At 38.3% G+C, this 20,219-nt stretch overlaps 1 protein-coding gene across 3 annotated transcripts in view; it reads left to right on the plus strand.

Moving 5' to 3' along the window:
- Nucleotides 1-20,219, plus strand: part of LOC141793075 (LIM and calponin homology domains-containing protein 1-like) — a 128,771-nt gene that overhangs the window by 40,153 nt on the left and 68,399 nt on the right. For all 3 annotated transcript variants that reach the window (XM_074673420.1, XM_074673421.1, XM_074673422.1), the window contains exon 3: nucleotides 16,060-16,130. In XM_074673420.1, the coding sequence (XP_074529521.1) occupies nucleotides 16,060-16,130 (71 nt within the window). The remainder of the gene's footprint in view (nucleotides 1-16,059; nucleotides 16,131-20,219) is intronic.

Genomic DNA, 20,219 nt, shown 5'->3' on the forward strand with positions numbered 1-20,219 from the left:
GCCAGAAAAAAATGAGCTTCCCCTTCTTGACTGACCAGCAGCTGCCGCTGATCTACAGTACATGATATCATCAAATGTCTGAAGGGGGAATTGTTGACACTGAATAAAAAAATCTTTAAAGAATCTGAGAATTCAGAGATATCTGTTTTAAAGGAACAACGCTGAAACTGATGCTGGAGAGCATCAATCTTTGGTCCTCATGTGGCACAGCAATAAAAAACAGACCTTACGCTATAGTAGGGGCAGCTGACTTAGCTTAGCAGTTAGCTAACGTTTCCCAAGAAAACTGATTCAATGTATACGGCTTTGAGTTTTACTGAAGAACTAAACTCACAAAGAAATAAACATTTCGCTCTGACAGGAGATTCCTATTTAATGCATTCAACATGGTATAAATCTCCTTATTTACCAAAAACAGTACAAACAAAATAGCACTAGCTTGATGCTAATGTATATGGAAAAATGTATTGTACCTGCGGCTTCAGAATAAAATTTCAACTTTCATCACAGAAACATGTCACAGTTAGTCTTTGTAAAAAAAAAATAATGAAAACTCTACATGTCAAAATACTAACAGGTAAATGAAGGAAAAGTCATGGCTTCATAACTATGGCAAGGTTCCGAACAACTTAAACGACTGCTGTTACCACTTCAAGACACTAGATGGCCTACACCAGTCAATGACATATAACAAAACAGTACATTAATGTCACCTGACGTGTGGTTTTTACTTATTTCTGTATATTTACGTCCAGAGATATCCAGATCCAGGGACAATTTTTTATATTTTTTCACTCACAAACTCAATTAAATGTTATTGACCTGTAAAACCTGTAAAAGCTACAGAGAAAATTCACAGAAGGAATTGATAGAGCAATCGATAAAGAATCAGATCAATAAAATCTTATCAATACTCATCCCTACTCTGCAGTGGAAGTCACTGCATGGGCTAAAACCACATCAGCAGACAGAGCTCCTCTGGCCTTTTCTCTTTTCTGGGAGTCAGACCGGCTGAGTCCTGACTTGTCACCAATTGAAAACATTTGGCTGGCACATCTTGAAAGTAAAAATACAAAACGCAGACTGTTGAGCAGCTGGAACTCCGTGTGAGGCACGAAGACGGCGTTTCATTTTCAAAACTCCAGAATCTGGTCTCCTTGGTCCCCCAGTGTTTACAGAAAGCTGCTAAAAGAAGAAGTGATGCAACATGAGGGTAACACTGTGCCAACTGTTTTATATGTGTTTCTGGCATCAAATAAAAAAAGGTTTTTATAAAACTGTAATTTTTCATTTCAACATTTGATACATCTCTGTGCACTGTTCTCAATTAAAAATGTGGTTTAAAAGCTTTAAAAGTCTGCTTTTCTCCATATTTCACACAGAATCCAAACTTATTAGAGAATTTTTCTAATTTTTTTATTTCTCTGCCAGTTGTGGATTTAAGCCGTCTTAGTGTAACTCCCTGAGTCTGAGTCTGAGAAATACAGGAACAATCAGCGGTTGCGTAAGGTTTCCCACGCCAGATGACTCTCACAGAAACCGCTGTGCCTGGGAACGTTAGAGCTTTGAGAGCACAACAGAGTTTGTTTGTGTTTGTAAAACATGAAAAGGGTTCGTTTTGTTTGATGGAAGCCGAACTGTGACGGTTTTCTCTGCTCTCTCTTTGAAAATCTGTTAAAATGGACCAATGATGGATTATCTCTGTCAGGTTTGAGCCCTAACTGCTTCAGATGTGATCAGTCACCTGCAAACTGTTCTCACATGTTTGGGTCCTGCCCATCCCTAACCACCTTTTGGGAAAATATTTTTATCACTTTGTGTGGTGTCCCCTCCCCAGCTGCACATTTGGCCAAATCAAAGAAAGACTCTTAGCTTTTGTCACGTTGTTGGCAGGACGGTTTGTTATACTCAGGTGGAAGTCCCCAGCTCCTCCTCTGTATGAAAACTGGATTCATTCTGTACTAAGATGTGTAAAGTTGGCGAAAAACCAGACGTACTCGAATGTCCTCTCCTTCTTTTGTTATGTAAGTCCAAGGGTCTTCAACCTGTGGCTTTGGAGCCTCATGTGGCCCTTTGACTCTTTGCAGTGTCTCCTTGTAGCTTTAAAAGAATGTGATTAAAATAAAGAATTGTTATTTTTCTTACAGAGGGTATTCATGATTAAAGACATTGGCACTAAATAAAAATTTTACTTTTTAGAAATTTGGGGAAAAAAAATCCATCTTTTAATTTTTGCAAATTTCATTTTTTTTTTTCTTTTTTTTTTGCAAATTATTTAAGTTCCAATTTTTTTAAAAAATGCAGATTTTTGATTTTTTTTCCCTGGCCTTTAAAACTTTTTAAAATATTTTCCAACTTATTGACAGTTTATAAATTTTGCAAATTTATGAAATTACTAATTTTTCATTTTTTTTTAAATACTTGCAAAGTAATTAAGAATAAAAAAACTAAGACACCAAATGTCTAATCTTATTTATTATTAGTTTTAAACTTTTACAAAAAAAACTTTTTGTTTAGATAATTATTATCAAGATTTTTACTATGTTTAGGATTTTACACTCTTTTTTGTTTTTGTTGTGAAAATAAAGTAGATTTTGTTTCTCTTGAACGGCTTAAATCCAGGTGAGTTGAGGCAAAACGGCTCCTATGAAAGTAAAGGTTGCAGACTCCTGTGTTAGATGTTTACAATTCCCTTTGGTGTCAGACTGAAATTTTTTTCGAAGATACTTGTTTACTAGACTTTGTTATATTTGTCTACATCTGCATAATTATTCAGTTCATCTGGCCCCTACCTGTACAGAAGGCAGGATTCGAAGTACAGTTTTCTTTTTTTTTCTAAACTGGGTTGACCTGTAATTTTTGGTGGGTATAATTAATTTTATAGTTTTATTTTATATATATTTTAAAATATTTTTTGATATTTTTTGTATTTTTTGTGTGTTTTATTCTCTTTTTTTATTTTTTATTTTTTTATTTTTACCTTCTATGTATAATATATAATGTTTCCTACATGCATATTCATAAATGCAATTATTGTTACTATTATGCATCTTGAAAATCTCAATTAAAAAACAAAAGAAAAAAACAAAGAAAGGAAATATGTTGAATTAAACTAGGGATGTTCAATACCACTTTTTTCAGAGTAATAGCTGAATGAGTACTCCTTCTTGAATACTTAACAATACCAAATACTGAGTACTCATACCACTTGTACTTTGATACATACAATTTTAGCTTTAGTTATTTTTTAAATAAACTGAAGAGAAAAATAAAACAGTTTAACTGTTAACTCTCCCTGGTTTGTTCATGTTGTCTGAACAGGACCTTACACATATTTGCCGTGGTGTTAAACCGCAGCAATGTAGCGCCAACTACTGGCAAGGAGGACTTGGTGTCATTTTTTTTTCCTTTATCTTTTTATTGATTTTCCTTGACCAACAAAGTATAACACAAAAGATCAGTAGATGAAAAATTTCATAAGAGGTAATACAGGAGTAAAAATAAACAAGCAAATACGTCTTAAGAATTGATAAAGTGCCACGAGCGAAACCCCACACCACATATCCCACCCACCCGACAAATGCCCATAACCGTCAAACACATACACACACATCCCTCCCTGCCCACCCTTGCCCTCACCACACAATGGTCACTCACAATCTTACAAAGAAAATTAGAAATAGAAAAATGAAAAGTAAACAAATATTGAATAGTTGGACATATCAGAAGCAAACATGATAAACGACAAGGAAAAAAACAAGAAAACAGTTGAAAAGTGGGTAAAAAGTGAAAGGATACAGGAAGTATCTCAGGGACTAACAGTATCGCTTATCTGCTCCTTTTCTGCAGATGTCTCTTAAAGAAATGTGAGTGCACTCCTGGTTTGTTGCAGAGGTTTTCCCACTCTGCCCTGTTCAGTTTTCACTCTCTGACTGCAAATCAACAGACTTAGCAGCTGCAGCGTGTGGTCGGCACATGTGAACTTGTGAAGATCTAAAGTCTTTCATGACATTCTGTCCCTGTCGTAAAGTTTCACATGTTGTTTGCATTATTTTTATTTTCATCATGTGTAGCTGATACATTTTAATCCTGATCCTCAGTGGGATCGTTCCTCCTCTCCTCAGGTGGTCTGTGGAGATGTTAGCCGTAAAAAGTTTTGGATTGTGAAACATCCCTTCGCGGCAGATTGAGTCTGAGTCGTCCGCTGTCATCGAACCACTCTCCTCAGAAGCTCTGGTCTGACTCTGGGATTAGACCGTCTCGGTCCAGTGCTGATTCCTCTGTGAAATACCAGATCAATTATGCCCCATTAACTGTCATTACCTGTGATGATCCCTGTATAATAATGCTCGGTTGTTCACTGTCAGTGGCCTGTGCAGCGGCTCCGCTCTGGCTCCGGTCGGGCTGGATTCATTCAGCTTCTCTCCAGCAGTTTGTGTTTAAACTGAGGTGTCTGCACAGATGCTGACACCACATGTTTGTGATGATCACGTCAGTCAGTGATTGGTCATGTTTTATTAGAGTGTGTGAGAGTTAATTATCAAAAACCAAAGTGAGCTCGTGTTTGGCTTTGGTTTATTTTCTGTCCCCTTGCTTTGACTCTTACTCACATCAGTCCGACATACTGATCGTGTTGGTCTGTCTCTGATTGCTGAGGTTTAGTGGAGTGATGCGCCATGCAGGGTTTAGCGGCATGGTCCAAAATTAGCCTAAATCTTTTGAAAGCTCTTGTGTTTCAAGGAAAGGACCTCCTGATGCTAAAATTAGGCAACAAGGAGAAAGAAACACGAGCGTTTCTGTTTTCCACCAAACTGGCCTCAGACACATCGAGTCATTCTTTCCACAAGAGAGTTTGTAGCACGCCGTATCGAGAGATCTTTGATATTTTCTCACAGTCATTATCTTTTCTGTATCTTTTCATCCAACTGGTTTTGCTTTCCAGTCAAAGTACCCTTGTGGTGAGTCTTGCTCTGTTAAAAAAATAGTTGAAGGATTTAGGTTTTATTGAAGGACACAAAGCACAACCTTAAAGGTAGAGTCTGCAGGATTTTCCATTAAGATAAAAAAAGTCAACTTTTACAGGAATAATCCTGCTCAGTCGTCTCCTCTGGGCCTCTCTACATGTCTGTCAGTGTCTGTGTCTGCCTCAACCCCCTCCTCTGCCTGGATGTTGATGTTTTGGTTGTTTTGGGACGTTTCTGGGTGGAGAGTAAGCGTGGTTACCTCAGCCAATCACAGCTCGCCCATAGCACAAGTGGCTTAGCGTGTTGATTAGCGAGTGAAAGAAGCTAATCAGAGCAGCTACGCTAGTGAACGCAGCACGCAGGAAGAAAAACAAACAGATAAAGCTTTTTCCTAAACAAGAGTGAAGCTTGGCTCCATTTTCACTTCCCTTCGGGGCGAAGAGTAACATGAGTTAGCTTTCTGCTAACTAGATATGTGTCAAATACCCATAGACCTTATATACGTAGATGCCTCATTGACTGGCGCTGCCTATTGGAGCTGACATAGCTGCCGGCCGCCATCTTGGATGGGTCTCACACGCCGCCCCAGTGCGTTTATTGTACTTAGAAAGGTTTAGAATGCACAACTATTATGAGCATGACTCAGCGAATTTTTACCTGATTTTCACACAGATACGTTTGTTACAAACAACAGAGATGTACTAACAATACAGAACGCGGTCACACATTTCAATACATTCTTTCAAATTAAAATACTTTTTACTGTGCTATTCTTTGTCGTCAAATGAGAAAGGACAGTGAGACGGACAGACAAAACGTATGAGCAACAACATTTTTGTGGTCATACATATATACTCATATTTACTCATCCATATATATATATATATATATATATATATATATATATATACATATATATACACACACACACACGCACATATTTATATATTCACAATGCCAACTTCACACATGTTTTCTAATATAAAAATAATATTAATAACAATTATATAATAATAATATAATAAGTATTTCTTTTAATTACTACTTAATTGTAGTAAAATAAAAAAAAACGATGGCAACATCAGCCACAATAACAATGAAATTAAATGTAACTGTAGTATGGATGCTTATAAGAACAAAGATGAAAAAAAATAGATAATAAGTAGAACAACAGTAATATGAATAATTTGTTATAAAAGGGAGAAACGTCATTTAACACTAGCAGCTGTAGTATAATTAAAGTAACTGTAAATGTAAATATTTCATAGTAAATAAAACAAAAAAGAAAGTATTACAGAGTCATAAAAATACACAAAGGGTGGAGTATTAACAAGCAGAGGAGGAACAACATCATCATTAGCAGCAGGTGATATGATGGTAGGGGCAGGGAGTGGTTGTCATGGTGAGGCTGTGGTTGTATGGAGAGACGCTGTAAAGGAGGCCTCCTCAAGCCAGTGTCACTTGGAAATCTTCAAAATGTGAAGAAGAAGAAAAACGATTGAGATAAAGTGACAGAGTACCAGCTCCTACTGTTAGCATGTTGTCGATCGTCCAATACTGTTAGTTATAATGACATAAAATGATAAATGGTCAATAAAACTAAATTATTGTGAAGTCTTACTTGTGAAAGGTAATCCCACATGATCTGCTTTCAAAATTGCGCCGGTTATTGCAACCGTAGGCGCCACAAAACACAGGCATAATTAATCACTTTGTGGTCAATCTGTTTGTCTCTGCTGCTGGAATGCAGTGAGGAGACCCATCCAATATGGCGGCGACGCACTACGCAGTTCAGTACGTAATGAGGCATCTTTGTATATATGTCTATGCAAATACCCGTGATTAGCTTGTGCTAACATGCTAAGTCAGGTGCACGGCTCTCGAGTCTCTCCCACGTAGAAACGTGATGCTACAGGTGGTACTGGGCTAGAGAGTGTGTTCATGTAGTCATGGTCAGAGGCTGTGGGTGTGTGCTGCTGCTGGCACTGAGCCAAGAAGGAGGAGCCTATTTTGGATGCTGTGTTTACAAATAAGTAACGAAAACTCCTGCAAACTCTACCTTTAAGCTATAAATCCTCGCAAACTTAGAATCTCAAACCAGAAACTGTCGACCACCGTGGTACAAACAGTCGTCAAATGATCTGTTGCCCTCCTGTTTCTGAGGAAAATCATGTCAGGACTTGTCTCTTCTCCGTCTTCTTTTGTAAAACTGTATCACCACTGTACACAGCGTACTCAGTGGGTCCAGCAGCATGCCAGCACAGAGCAGACTGTCTGTGGTCACAATGGAGGATCCCTGCGGCGGTGGCAGCTTGTGAAAAGGTCCAGATGATTGACTGCAGGCGGACACCGCTCCTGGCCTTTGGCTGAACTTGTAAGAGCGCTCTGAGTCGAGGGGACCCCCAGCCAGATGGTCTCTTCCTTAAAAGAGGAGTCAGATGGTACCAATTTCTCCACATTTGTTTGTCTTTATGGGTTTTTTTTTTCTATTAAATCCTGTTTCTCCTGAAAGCATGAGCACAGTTTTTGCTTTTCCATGAACCGGAGAGTATGGATTCAGCAACCATGAACCAGTAATGTGAATGTTTTCAGTCTTTTGCTGAAACACAAATCATACATCCGTCGTTTTCTTTCCAGAAGGTGAAGCCTGAGTGTGTTTACCTCGTTGTTTTTGTGCTGTAAACCAGCCCACGGAGTATTTACAGATTAAACTCTTGCCAAATTGCATTAACTAGATAAAAGGCTAATGGGCAGAAGACGTGTTTAAAAGTGTTCCTGGACCTGGACGCAGTGTCGGCTTCACTCAGGATTATGCAACACACTTAAGACAACATCCTGCAACGCTGAAAGCCTCCGACTACAAAGCAGGGGTGTGACTGTGGAGCAGAGCAGCCGTGTGGGTTAGGAGCACATGTCTCTGTTTATGTTTCATCAGATCTTGAGCTAACAGCTGTCAACGCGGAGCGCACTTTGCCTCAGGGCCTTGAAGGAAGTTGTCTTTTACTTTCCCGAGTCACGGAAACCAGCCTGTCTCAGGCCCTGAGTTATTGGTCATTAATTTAGGACAGGTAGCTGTCCGGTGCGGGGCCCCTGAGAGCCGATCTGTTTCCACTTGACGGCCCTCGGGCTGGAGGGACTGCACTGAGCTGGAAGTGGAAGTCCCTGGTTTTAAATTTACCACTGTTTGACAGAAAGCTCTTCATTTGATGTTGAACTCATTTTTCATCTCTTTGTGTTTCTGGAAAGAAATCCTATTCAGACATGCCCGACACGATGTGACTGTAGGGGAGTTTTTTCTCATAACAACCCTGATCTATTATACGGAAGCGTATTGCATTCACTTGGAGAAAAAAAAACAACTCAGGTTTTTCAGAGTAATTTATTCTTCAGTTTGTTTTTTTGTGGTAATTAATTTTGTTTTTCTGGTTAATATTTTTTTATTGATTTGTATTTTGTTAAAATTATTTCTGTTTTTATGAGAAATATTTTGTGGTAATTTATTTTGTTTTTCTGATTAATATTTTTTATTGGTTTGTTTTTTGTCATAATTATTATATTGGTTTGTTTTTTGTTATAATTATTTTATTGATTTGTTTTTCGTTATTATCTTTTTTTTTTAAGAGAATTTTTTTGTGGTTATTAATTTTGTTTTTCTGACTAATATTTTTTTATTGGTTTGTTTTTTGTTATCATTATTTTTGTTTTATGAGTAAGTTTTTTCCTGTTTTCAGATTACTTTTTTCCTATTTTTTGGAGTAATTTTTTCCTGAAGTATCGAGATACTAAGAAATCCTGCGAGAACCTCAACCTGCTGTTTTTTGTTGTAATTTTTTCCTCCTGCTTTTAGGAGTAATTTTTTTTGAAAGTTGAGGATAAGGCATATATGTGCCAAACAGGATCTCTGATCCGTGCGGGACACAGGAGCCACCACAAATCCACGGGAGTCGTCTGCAGGTTGGAGGTTCTCACGGGATTTGGAAGAAGCTCGATACTTCAGGAAAAAAATTACTCCTAAAAACTGAAAAAAAAGTCATCTGAAAACAAAAAAAATTACTCCTAAAAACAGAAATGATTATAACAAAAAAACAAACCAATAAAGAAAAATATTAATCAGAAAAACAAAATTAATTACCACAAAAAAATTACTCATAAAAACAGAAATAATTATAACAAAGAACAAACCATTAAAAAAAATAATAATCAGAAAAACAAAATTAATTACCACAAAAAAATTACTCATAAAAACAGAAATAATTATAACAAAAAAACAAACCAATAAAAAATATTAATCAGAAAAACAAAATTAATTACCACAAAAAAATTACTCATAAAAACAGAAATAATTATAACAAAAAACAAACCAATAAAAAAATATTAATCAGAAAAACAAAATTAATTACCACAAAAAACAAAGAGAAGAATAAATTACTCTGAAAAACTTGAGTTGATTTTTCTTTCTTCAAGTGAATGCATTACGCTTCTTTACTATTTCCGGCAACATGGAAGCAGTGTTTCCCCGTCTTCATCAAAGCAACACTAGATGTACACACCCCCACCAGCAAACAGGTTTTGGTGAAAGCTGAATTTGCTTCTGCAAAGTTCATTCATGCATCTTTAAACCAACAGAGTCATCCCGTCTCTCTGTTTGCTGAAGTGACAGCGACGAGTGCTTTGAACTTGAAACCAGGAGCGTGACTTTGGGTTTGCACATAGAGGGAAGGAAACAACCGGGGTGTAAGAGAAAGCTAAACACCGTTGCTTTTTTCAGAGGAATGTTGCCTCCATTGTTTCGCATACAATCAAACGCAGGCGACACATTCCTGCTCTTAATTGAGACGCCTCACATGACCCTGGTCAGCGCCGCTTTGAATACACAGCAGAGATCCAGCAGTTTCCAGAATCTGCAGCGTTTGTTTGTTTCTTTAGAGTCCAGCGAGGACTAAATCATACTTCCCTGTTTTGTTAGAGCCTGTTGTTTATCCTGCAGATCCTTTGTCCTGATTTCTCTTACATGAAGAAAAATCCTAAAACTAGATATTTGCTGTTTTTGATAAAACACAGTGATGTTTTTCAAGGTTATAAACTCCTGCGTTCAGCAGCGTGCAGTAGTGTAGCTCCCAAACACATTGACCTGCATCTTTTTAACCAGCGCTCTGTGAGTCTGAGCAGCATCAACAGCTGATTACCGACTCAGCTCCAGCACATTAAACAGCATGTAAGCCTATTTGTAAATGTCACTTAGGTCCGATTAGATTTTGGTTCCTGACTCTGTAGAGCCGCGGCTAAGACAGTGGAGTGATTGCATAACCAGGGGAGCATTTCAGGTTTAGAAAGGAGTGAAAAAAAATATGAGCTTTTTTTTCTTCTTATTCTCTTTTTGCAAAGTATATAACTTGAATTTACTAAATTCATTAATTAGCAAGGTTAAGCTGTAATTAATTCTTGAATATGAACATATAAAAAATTGTGAATAATTTTTTCAACTGTGTTAAGGACAAAAGTTTTGACTATATTTCACCATGAATCAATATTAGGGCTTAGATCCATATATTTCTTCCACACGATCTAACAGGAATCAATACAGCTCTACGGTTTGTATCGATTAAGTTTATTTTGTGTATTATTTAGCTGTATATTTATTCACATTGTCCGCGAGTTTGCTCCTGTCTTTCAACTAACACCCCTCCTCTTGCTCCTCCCCTCACTCCATGATCACACAGAGAGACGGATTCAGCCCCTGAAGCAAAGTTAGCGAAAAGATGAATGGTGGCTCGATTATTTGGAGATGGTTTGGATTCAGGATGGGACCTCAGCTGATTTGGGTCATGTGACTTTGGAACAAACCATTGATGATTAATAGGGATTCATAGGGTTATTTTTTCCAACAAATTCAATATCAAATTCAAGTGTTCTTTCAAAAATTTTAAATGTTTCCATTTTTATTTATTTTAAATTTTAAAAATATTATTATTATTTTTTTTTATCATAATTATTATTATCACTATTATTATTTTGAAATTTTGCCAATTTCTTAAAATTCTTCCAAATTTGATCAACTTCCTTAAATTTTTGGAATGTTTTTTATTTTTTATTTTTTTTTTAAATGTTGCAATTTTTTCTAATTTTATAAAGATTTGAAATTTTCAAATTTTGGAATTTTTAAAATGATTTACATTTAGATTCATTTAAAATAATTCAGAAAACTTATTGATTGTATAATTTTTTCACCAGAATTTAACATTATTAGACAATCATTCTGATGAAATATTGAAGAGGAGGAGCTGAAACATGAGACACTTTCTTCAAGGTTCACACCAAAAACGATGGGACCTCGGCTGAATTGGATCATGTGACTTTGGAGCAAACCATAGCTGATTTATAGGGTTTATTTTCCATCAAATTCAATATCAAATTTAAGTATTCCTTTAAAAATTTAAGTTTTTCCATTTTCGTTTATTTCGAATTTCAGAAATTTAATTATTATTTTTATTATTTTGAAATTTTGCAAGTTTTTGAAATTAAGCTAATTTTTTAGAATTTTTTCCAAATTTTATCAACTTCCTTAAATTTTTAAAATGTTTTTAATTTATTTATTTATTTTAAAAAATTGCAATTTTTTTCTAATTTTATAAAGATTTGAAATTTTCAAATTTTGGAATTTGCTGATTTATAGGGTTTTTTTCATCTGGTAACACAGTTGATGCAGATTTCAGACACTCACAAAGTGAATTATTTTAGCTGAATTAATTATTTGAATAGTTTTAAAACAGCTGTGTCATATTTTAATGATTATTTTGAACAATATTGTGTTTTTTAAATTTATTTGGAGTAATACAGGAGTCTGGGTGGTCTTTATATATTTTTCATGACTTCCTCGACTAAATCACATGCAGATGGGATCCAGATTTGGCGTTTAACAGCCACTTCAGTTGAGTTTTACAATCTTGTGCCTTTCACCTACATTAAGCAACACTTCCATGTTGGAGGAAAACGGTGCTTAAACTTAACAGCCATGTTACTGTAGCTGTAACTCAGGGGGTGGTTTATTAGTCAGGAGTGCTTTCTGCACAGACCCAGAGCCCACCATGAACTCAGCCACAGTCCAGTTTGACCAGTACATGTTTGTGTAACCTCTCCTCAAACCCAGTCCAGTCAGAAACCGGCCCCTGTCCTGTGTTGATGTGCGTTGTGTTAGACTTAGAGCTCCCTCCGGTCCGTGGCAGAGCTCCTCGGCTCAGGACGACTCCTGTGGGAGCAGCAGATGTTCATGAATCAAGGTCCTGAGCAGCTTTGTGCTCTCTGCCAGCGAAGCAGGAGATAATGAGAAAACCTGAGTCCCTGCAGTTCGCTGCGGATCAGACCTTTAACTGAGCCAGCGGAGGAATGTAAAATTGATATTAATGTGCGTGAATCCCTGAGGAGGAATATTAATTGACCCAACCTTTCAGACACTGATCTCTACCTGGAGTTTCAGGCCCCCAGAGAAAAACTCAATTATTTTTTAGATTCATACGATGGGAAGAAGATTCATAAATTTCAGGATATCTGTTCTGTCCCAGATAAAGTCATGAGGATGAGGATATTGAAAGTGATGAAGGTGTGACTCTCCGATGTTACCCAGTAATCGGAGGCTACATCAGGTCACATGACCTCGTGTTTAAAACCACAAAGCTCACTGCTGAAGCGTCATTAATAGACAAATCTTTCCCCAGTAGTTATATCTGTGATTGATCGTCAGAACAGACTGAACATTTTGTTTCACTTGTCTTACTAATAGATCCGCAGAGTTAATTAATCTCATTGATTAAGTTGAACCTCGGTGAGCCGAGCCAAAGAGCTTCGTCTGGCCAAGTCACCCCGGTCTGCAGCACAATGGAGGAGAAGAAAGGCTTCCTCTGTTAAACCAGGACATCCAGTCCAGCAACATGAGGCCGTCTGTGTTAACAAGCTCGTTTCACAATCAGGTTACAGATGCCTGAAAGGACACACGACATTTTTGGAAACGTGGTCATCAGTTGTTTTTGGTTTGCTCTCTTTAGGTCGATGAGAAGGAATTACTGAACCGTCTGTTCAGCCAAGGGACGGGTACCTTTCACATTTTAAACGATTTGGTACCTGGCAGTCAATACTGGTACCAGTTTTCAATACAATACACTTTTTTCATAATAAAGTCTCAAAGTTTTTCGATTTAACATTTTTATTCCTCAGTTTTTAACCCTGCAATGCTGTGTTTATGTCCAGTAATCGGTACTACGGACAGAATTCAGTTCCCATCCCTGATTCTGCCGGCCACTTAAAGAGTCATGTCACAGTCTGAAAATAATCAGTGGTTACTCCAGACTTTAAATCAGATCTTTGAATTATTCAGTTATTTCTCATTGGACTGTTTGATTAAAAAAAATGCATTTCTAACAGTCATACATACAAAAATGTCAAAATCATGCTTTAAGAATAGGGATGGCTGATGCCTGGTACCTGGCGAACGGTACCGGTACTCAACCGGTACCAATTTGTGCTACTTTTTTGTGTTTATGTGGTGAGAAATATCAATTTGTTTAATAATAAAACATGAAGATTTTTCAATTTGACTCTTCTTCAATATATATAACCTTGTAATGCTGTGTTCATGAACAGCATGGAAAATCTCCTACTCTTTCACTCCCTCACAGTCACAAAGATGCGTTCAGGTACCTAAACATGGCACCTTTTGGTTGTACATGAAATGGTATCAGGTACTTCTGACAGAATTGGGTACCCAGTACCTATAAAAGTACCCAATTCGGTACCCATCCCTATTTCAGAATTGTATTCGCAAAACCACGCTACCAGGAAACCATGCTTTTTTTATTGAATTTTAAGACATACTAATAAATTATCAGAAGGTTATTCAGTCAAATAAGAGTAGTTTGAGAATTTTAACAAAAAAAGAAAAAAAAAACAGAAGAAGATACGAACAAAGCTTGTCTGTACAACAAGTTAGAGAAAGAACTTACACAAGTTGATATCTGAGGTAGTAATCGCTCATTGTCTCATTGTACAGTGGCTGTAGAAGGACAAAAGAAGAAGAAAGAATCACGTTTGTTAGTGAGTGATCTACATAAACATAAATATATATAAAGATACAAATAAGAAAAGACTGTACACACATTAGGGCTGGGTGTTGCCAAGAACCTCACAAATTGATTCGATTTTGATTGTTTAGGTCGCGATTTGATTCACTATGGGTTGGGTTGGATATTGATTTCAATGTCACCTCACGTTTTGGAGCAATAAAAAAACCCGAACATCAGACTTTAAAGCTGAAGGATCAGGCTTTATGCTGCTGCTGATCTGGCTGACATTTTTTTTTTTGGTCTCTGGTGGCCCTCGTCCACACAACGCAAATAACATGCACAGTCCCTCTCACTTGCCAGGAGATGAATCGATTCAGAGGATTTGCTGAATCAATATTGAATCGGGCAAGGAAATATTTTGATTCATCGAGTCATCACTATTTTTACCCACTGTTAACACACATTATCTTAGCATTTAGCAAAAGAGAAAATAAATAAAGATACCAAACCCCTGGTGTGACTGCACATGTTATGACTCATAAATGGAAACCTTTGTATGTATTTGAAAAAAAAAAAAAACAGAGCTACATGTTTTTTTAAATCTTTTAAGTGAACCTTTTATTACACATCTTATCTTTTCCATTTTAACAAAGTATAAAACATCTTTAAGACACGCAAAGTTAGAGGGAGGAGCAATATCTGTCGTCTCGCTGAGAGCGTCACAAACGCCACTGGATCAGTCTGGATCTGAGGTGGACGGCACCTCTCGCAGATAAACTCATCGTTTCCAAACATCTTTGCTAACCTGGCTTTAGTGAAATGTGTACGATGAACAATTTTGCATTGAATTGGTCCGTGTTGACACAAAATAAAGAGGAGAGGACTCGACGTAAAACAACCTCCCACAGGTCGTTAGAAATCTCCTCCCACTTTGACTTCATGTAATCCAAAGAGGAGGAGGCGGTAACCATGGTAACTTCAAGGTCTTCGTCTTTGCCAATAAAACATCCTGAATTTGAACTTTAGTTCCTCAGTTTTCTCACCACCTCTCGTTAGCTTCCCTGCTACCACCACAGTGAGAAGCTAAGCGTTAGCATCCAGGGGGTGAACTCCTCAGTCTGACCCTCCAGCATCAAACCCAGCGTCTCCCTGCCCCCGCCCTCGCAGGAATGAGGCCTTCTGTCGTCCTGCGCTGACATTCAGACGCTCTCCTTCTTTTGTAACCGCTCCAGCCTCCCAGACGAGCCAAGAAGCTGACAGAAACACACACCCCGGCCAGACACTTTCCTCCACAGCTGTGCAAATACATGTGAAAGAAAGCCCCAGGAAATTTAATCTTGTAATTGTTTTGGCTTCTCGAGCAGCAGAGCAAAGGGGTCCCCTTGGCTTCACGGCCAAACTGGGTGCCTGTGTGTGAGGATAAGTGGATTTTAAGTTGACCTGGTGTGAAAACAGTGAGTGAACACTTGAAGTGTTTGTGTTTCTGACTTTTAATTCATATTTAATGATGAGGTTGTGCTCAGATTCAGTTTGTGTCGTTAACTTTAGCTTCAGGTTTGCAGCTCCTGCGTTTGTGCAGCTGAATGTTATGCAACAAGAAGCAGTGGAGAGTCTTAAGAGCCCAGCGTGCATGCCTACAGATGCTCCGTCGTCATGCAGATTCATGCAAAGACGCAGCTTCTCAGAGGGTCGCTGCAACTATTACCCAATAAAGCCCCTGTCACAACACATTAGCCTGCCAGAGCCATTCGCTCGGGATGATTGCGGCTTATGTCAAGCTTGTTAGTGTTTAGCGCTGTTAACCAGAGAGGAGCTTGATATACGGCCGGCAGCTCTTTGTGCAGCGCTCCACACTGCACCCAGGATTTACTGCGAAGGAAGACGTGGAAGGAGTGTTGATCGAGGTTGTTGGGCTTGTTTCTCGGTTTCCATGTGGACTCTGTGTGCCCGGACTCCAGATTTTAAAGCTGATTTGATTCTTCAATGATCTGCTTTTTGCTCTTTTTCTCGTATTTACCAACTCTTCTTTTCCTCCTCTGCAGGCGGTGACGGGAAGATGCTTTGGTGACAAGGATTTCAGAGGAGGTTTGGAGAACGGGATCCTGCTATGCGAGTAAGTTTTGTTCATTTTTGCTGAATTTGGAGCCAACACATGAGCTTACACGCTATCGTAGCCTGAAATAGCTTTTGTAGAGCTGCTGCGCTAAAAGGAGAGCAGCCGTCACAGTCCTGGTTCACGCATCGGTCAAACGAGTGACCACAGTTTCCCTCAACGTTTTTCTCCCACTGAAGGGATAAAATTTATTTAATTAGACTTTTTATCATCAATCTGCTTCAGGATTGTGTATAACAACTTACAATTACCACTTAATTAGAAAATGATTGCTCCTTCCTTTTGTTTTGACGTCTCTGTGCCTGAGTGATCAGGGGGATTCACGTCTCGTTGAATCGTCCTCCACTGTGACACTTGAACTCCCGTCTGCCCACCCAGAGGAGCCGAGGTGCTGAAAGAGACTGAAACACAAACAGACACTTGCTCTTTCTCTCCTCTGCATTCCTCCGTGCCAAGTTCATTTACACTGAGTCCACGCCGTTTTTATTGTGAATACAGACATCACCTCCTCTTTAACTGCATCCCTGCTGCGTTTGGAATTCCTGGAATTAATAACGAGAAATTTGGAGATGATTAAAACACAGTGTTGATGAGCTCCAGGTCAGGGAGGTTAAATTTACACTAATCTGTGAACAGATTCTTCTTTTTCGCCATCATCTTTAGACACAGCACTGGATAACTTTAAAGTAGTTAAGTATTTTCAGAGCATCTTCAACGATCTTTCTAGACCCAAGACTTGTTTTTCTCTGACTATGTAAACACCAAAGTTACTTAAGAAGAGTGGACTCTCTTCTTTCATATCTCTCTTTCTGTTTTTGATCCAAAAAACAGACAAAACAAACCGCTTTTGGTCATGGTCGTCTCTGGCGCTCCATCCTTTGATCCTCTCCATGATCTCCGTCGTCTTTCTTTCTGAACTACGACGACACATCCTCAGTTGGAGCATGAGCTGCCTTAACTTTTCTGACTCGCAGCGTCTCTCTGTGCCTCTGTCATCTCACATCTTCTCCTCATATCCATGCTGAGCTCTCGTCCAAAGAGCGCACCGCTCTCACCCACACTAGTTTATGAGCAGGATTTAGATTGTCAGGCTTCACCAGACCCCGCCTCCCCCTGCTGAAAAACATTATTTACTTCTATAGATGCAGGAAATGGTTGAAATCGAGTGTTTATAGAGGCCAATGGCAGCATATGCAGACATTTTAATATTGGCCAGTTGAAAAAATGTGGATTTCCAAAGTTCTCTTCTTCATGTTTTCCTTTGATAAGTCATGCGCTACAGTTTTGTGATGTCCAAGAATGAAAATTATTTATTTAGGGACCTCAAGCAGATATGTGATTTAAGTATGATTAATTAGATTAATTGATTACAAATCCTCTAATTAATTAGATTAATTTTGAACCACCTGACAGCACTACTTTAAAGTTCTGCTTATGATCCAAACTGACCATGTAGAGGAGAGGGGGCTGTGTGTAATCTGCCACAGTGCAATCCAAGAACACACCAGCAGTCATCGAGCAACACTTTACTTTAAGTAAACGCCTCGACAGATATTAGCATGTCAGTTTAGAAAGTAATTCCCTCTTAAAAATTCAGAAAGTCTCTCAACACCTACATTTTAAAAACCCATCACAGTAGGGATGGGTACCCACTTAGGTACTTTTATAGGTACCGACCAAATTCTGTCAAAAGTACCGATTCACATAAAACCAAACCGTACCATGTTTAGGTACCTGAATGCATCCTTGTGACTGTGAGGGAGTGGAAGAGTAGGGGATTTTCCATGCTGGACATGAACACAACATTACAAAAGGTTATATTCTAAAGAATAAACATGCTAGATTTAATAATACAATGAAATTTTATTATTAAACAAATTTATATTTTTACCACATTAACACATAAAAGTATAGAAAATTGGTACAGTTGTGTGCCGATACCAATTACCAGGTAGGTAGCATCGGTACTGTGTTGGTTCAAATGTGAAAGGTACTCATCCCTACATCTCAGTGCATTCACTCTCATTTTTTGGGTCTGGGAGAAGAGAAGATCAACTTTCTAGGACTGTTTTCTGACTCTTTGAAGGTTTAAAGGAGTCTGCAACATTTCCTTAAAAATTGAACGTCAACTTTTACAGGAATAATCCTGCTCAGTCGTCTCCTCTGGGCCTTTATACATGTGTGTCAGTTTCTGTATCTGCCTCAAACCCCCTCTTCTGCCTGGATGTTGATGCTTTGGTTGTTTTGTGACGTTTCTGCGTGGATAGTAAAGCATGGTGACCTCATCCAATCACAACGCACCCGGTGCACAAGTGACTTTGCGTGTTGGTTAGCAAGTGGAAGAAGCTAATCAGAGCAGCTACGCTAGCGGACATAGCACGGAGGAAGAAAACAGATGAAGTTTTTTCCTAAACAAGGTTTGAGCTTTGCTCAACTTTTACTCGCTTCAGGACGAAGAGCGACAGGAGTCGGTTTTGCTAACTGTCAGTTAGCAACTCTTGCATTGTTAGCCGTTTTTGGCCAATCAACAACCAAAAACAGGAGCAGGAGGAGCAGAACGAATCGGCTCGTCACAGCACACAGAAAGCCTGGTATGGTTTGAGCCTGATTGAGCCGTGTGCAAGAGAACAATAATCTGAAGCCTCATTTTCTGCTCCAACTTTGAGATATTCAACTTTGTGTAAGAACAAACATCTTTATGTTTTCTAAAAGTCAGATTTTATTCAAAAGAATGAAGCGCATCAAGTTTTTTACGTCATGTCAGCTGAGTTACCTCAAAGACTGACAGAAGACGGCTTATTTCAGAGTGGTTTCCCAAACGAGCCGGTCTCTGCTCCCCTTCCTCTCTGCTTCGTGCTCAAAGCTTCAGGAAACGTTTTGTCCCAGCACATTCTTATTTACATGATGTATTTATGTTTCTCTTTCTCTATTTGTTTTTTATTGAGTCTGAGTTCAGAATCCTGGAAAGCGCTCTCCTTTTGTACTTCCTCCAGCTTCCCCCTCATGTTGAAACAAGTTTGAAGCGTAACAGTCTCCAGGGGACACAAATGGACAACATCCCCGCTGAACACTGGGGAAACAAAAACTTTCAAAAGATTTCAATCACTGGCCCGATGGGATGGCTGGCAAATTTTCTGAGGAGAAGACATGAGGGTAAACAAAGAGTTGGAGGGAAAACAAGGAGTGAGTCAGAGGCAGCAGAGGAAAAAGCTGTAACATTTTTCTCATTCCCGGTTATTTAAGAGTGGAAACCTTCACTGGATCCTCCGCTCGCTGTCCTCACCTACACGTCCTCTCTGCAGCACTCTGAGCATCTTTCTCTGGGGGCTGATGAGAGTTATTCTGGGAAACATCCAGCGCAGCAGGAAATCTCCAACAGAAGCTGGCGCAGACGAGGAACAGGGAGGGATAGAGAGGGTTTAAAAGGTTAGGTTACAGCATTTCATCACAAAATACCTGCTGGATTATCATCAGCATAACAAGGCCGCTCGTATCTGACCCTGGAACAGGATCCCAGGGTGGTTTCCCTTCACAGAGTCATTACAGAGCTTCCTCTGATGAAAACATTCACAAAAGATGAAACTGGAGACAGAGAGTGAGGAGCGCGAGGGGTGGAGACTTAGCGACTCTGACACTTCTTCATGAGCAGGGGTCTGCAACTTTTACTTTCATAGGAGCTATTCAGCCTCAGCTCAGCTGGATTAAAAACATTCAGGAGCCACAAAATCTACTTTATCTCTACAAGAAAGACAAAAAGTGTATAAAATTCTATTCATAGTTAAAATCTAGTGAAAAGTTGTTAAAGAAGTTTTTTTTTTTTTTATAAAACTGTAGATGTGCCATCTCAGTTTTTTAAATATTAAATAAAAATGCAAAAAACAAAAAAATAAATAAAAAAATTGAAAAAATGGAAAAAATAGAAATTAAATAAATTTGAAAATTTTCAAAAATGAGAAATTTTTAAAATTTGCCAAAAAAATTGATATAAAAAAAGATTAAAATCAAGTTGGAAATATTCAAGTTTCAAAATATTTGAAATTAAATCAAGTTGCAAAAAAATTCAAAATAAAATTAAAAATCCAAATAAAA

Source organism: Halichoeres trimaculatus, unplaced genomic scaffold (assembly GCF_033239565.1).
Source record: "Halichoeres trimaculatus isolate MK-OKI-2021-1 unplaced genomic scaffold, fHalTri1.1 fHalTri1_scaffold_7, whole genome shotgun sequence".
NCBI classification, from domain to species: Eukaryota; Metazoa; Chordata; class Actinopteri; order Labriformes; family Labridae; genus Halichoeres; species Halichoeres trimaculatus.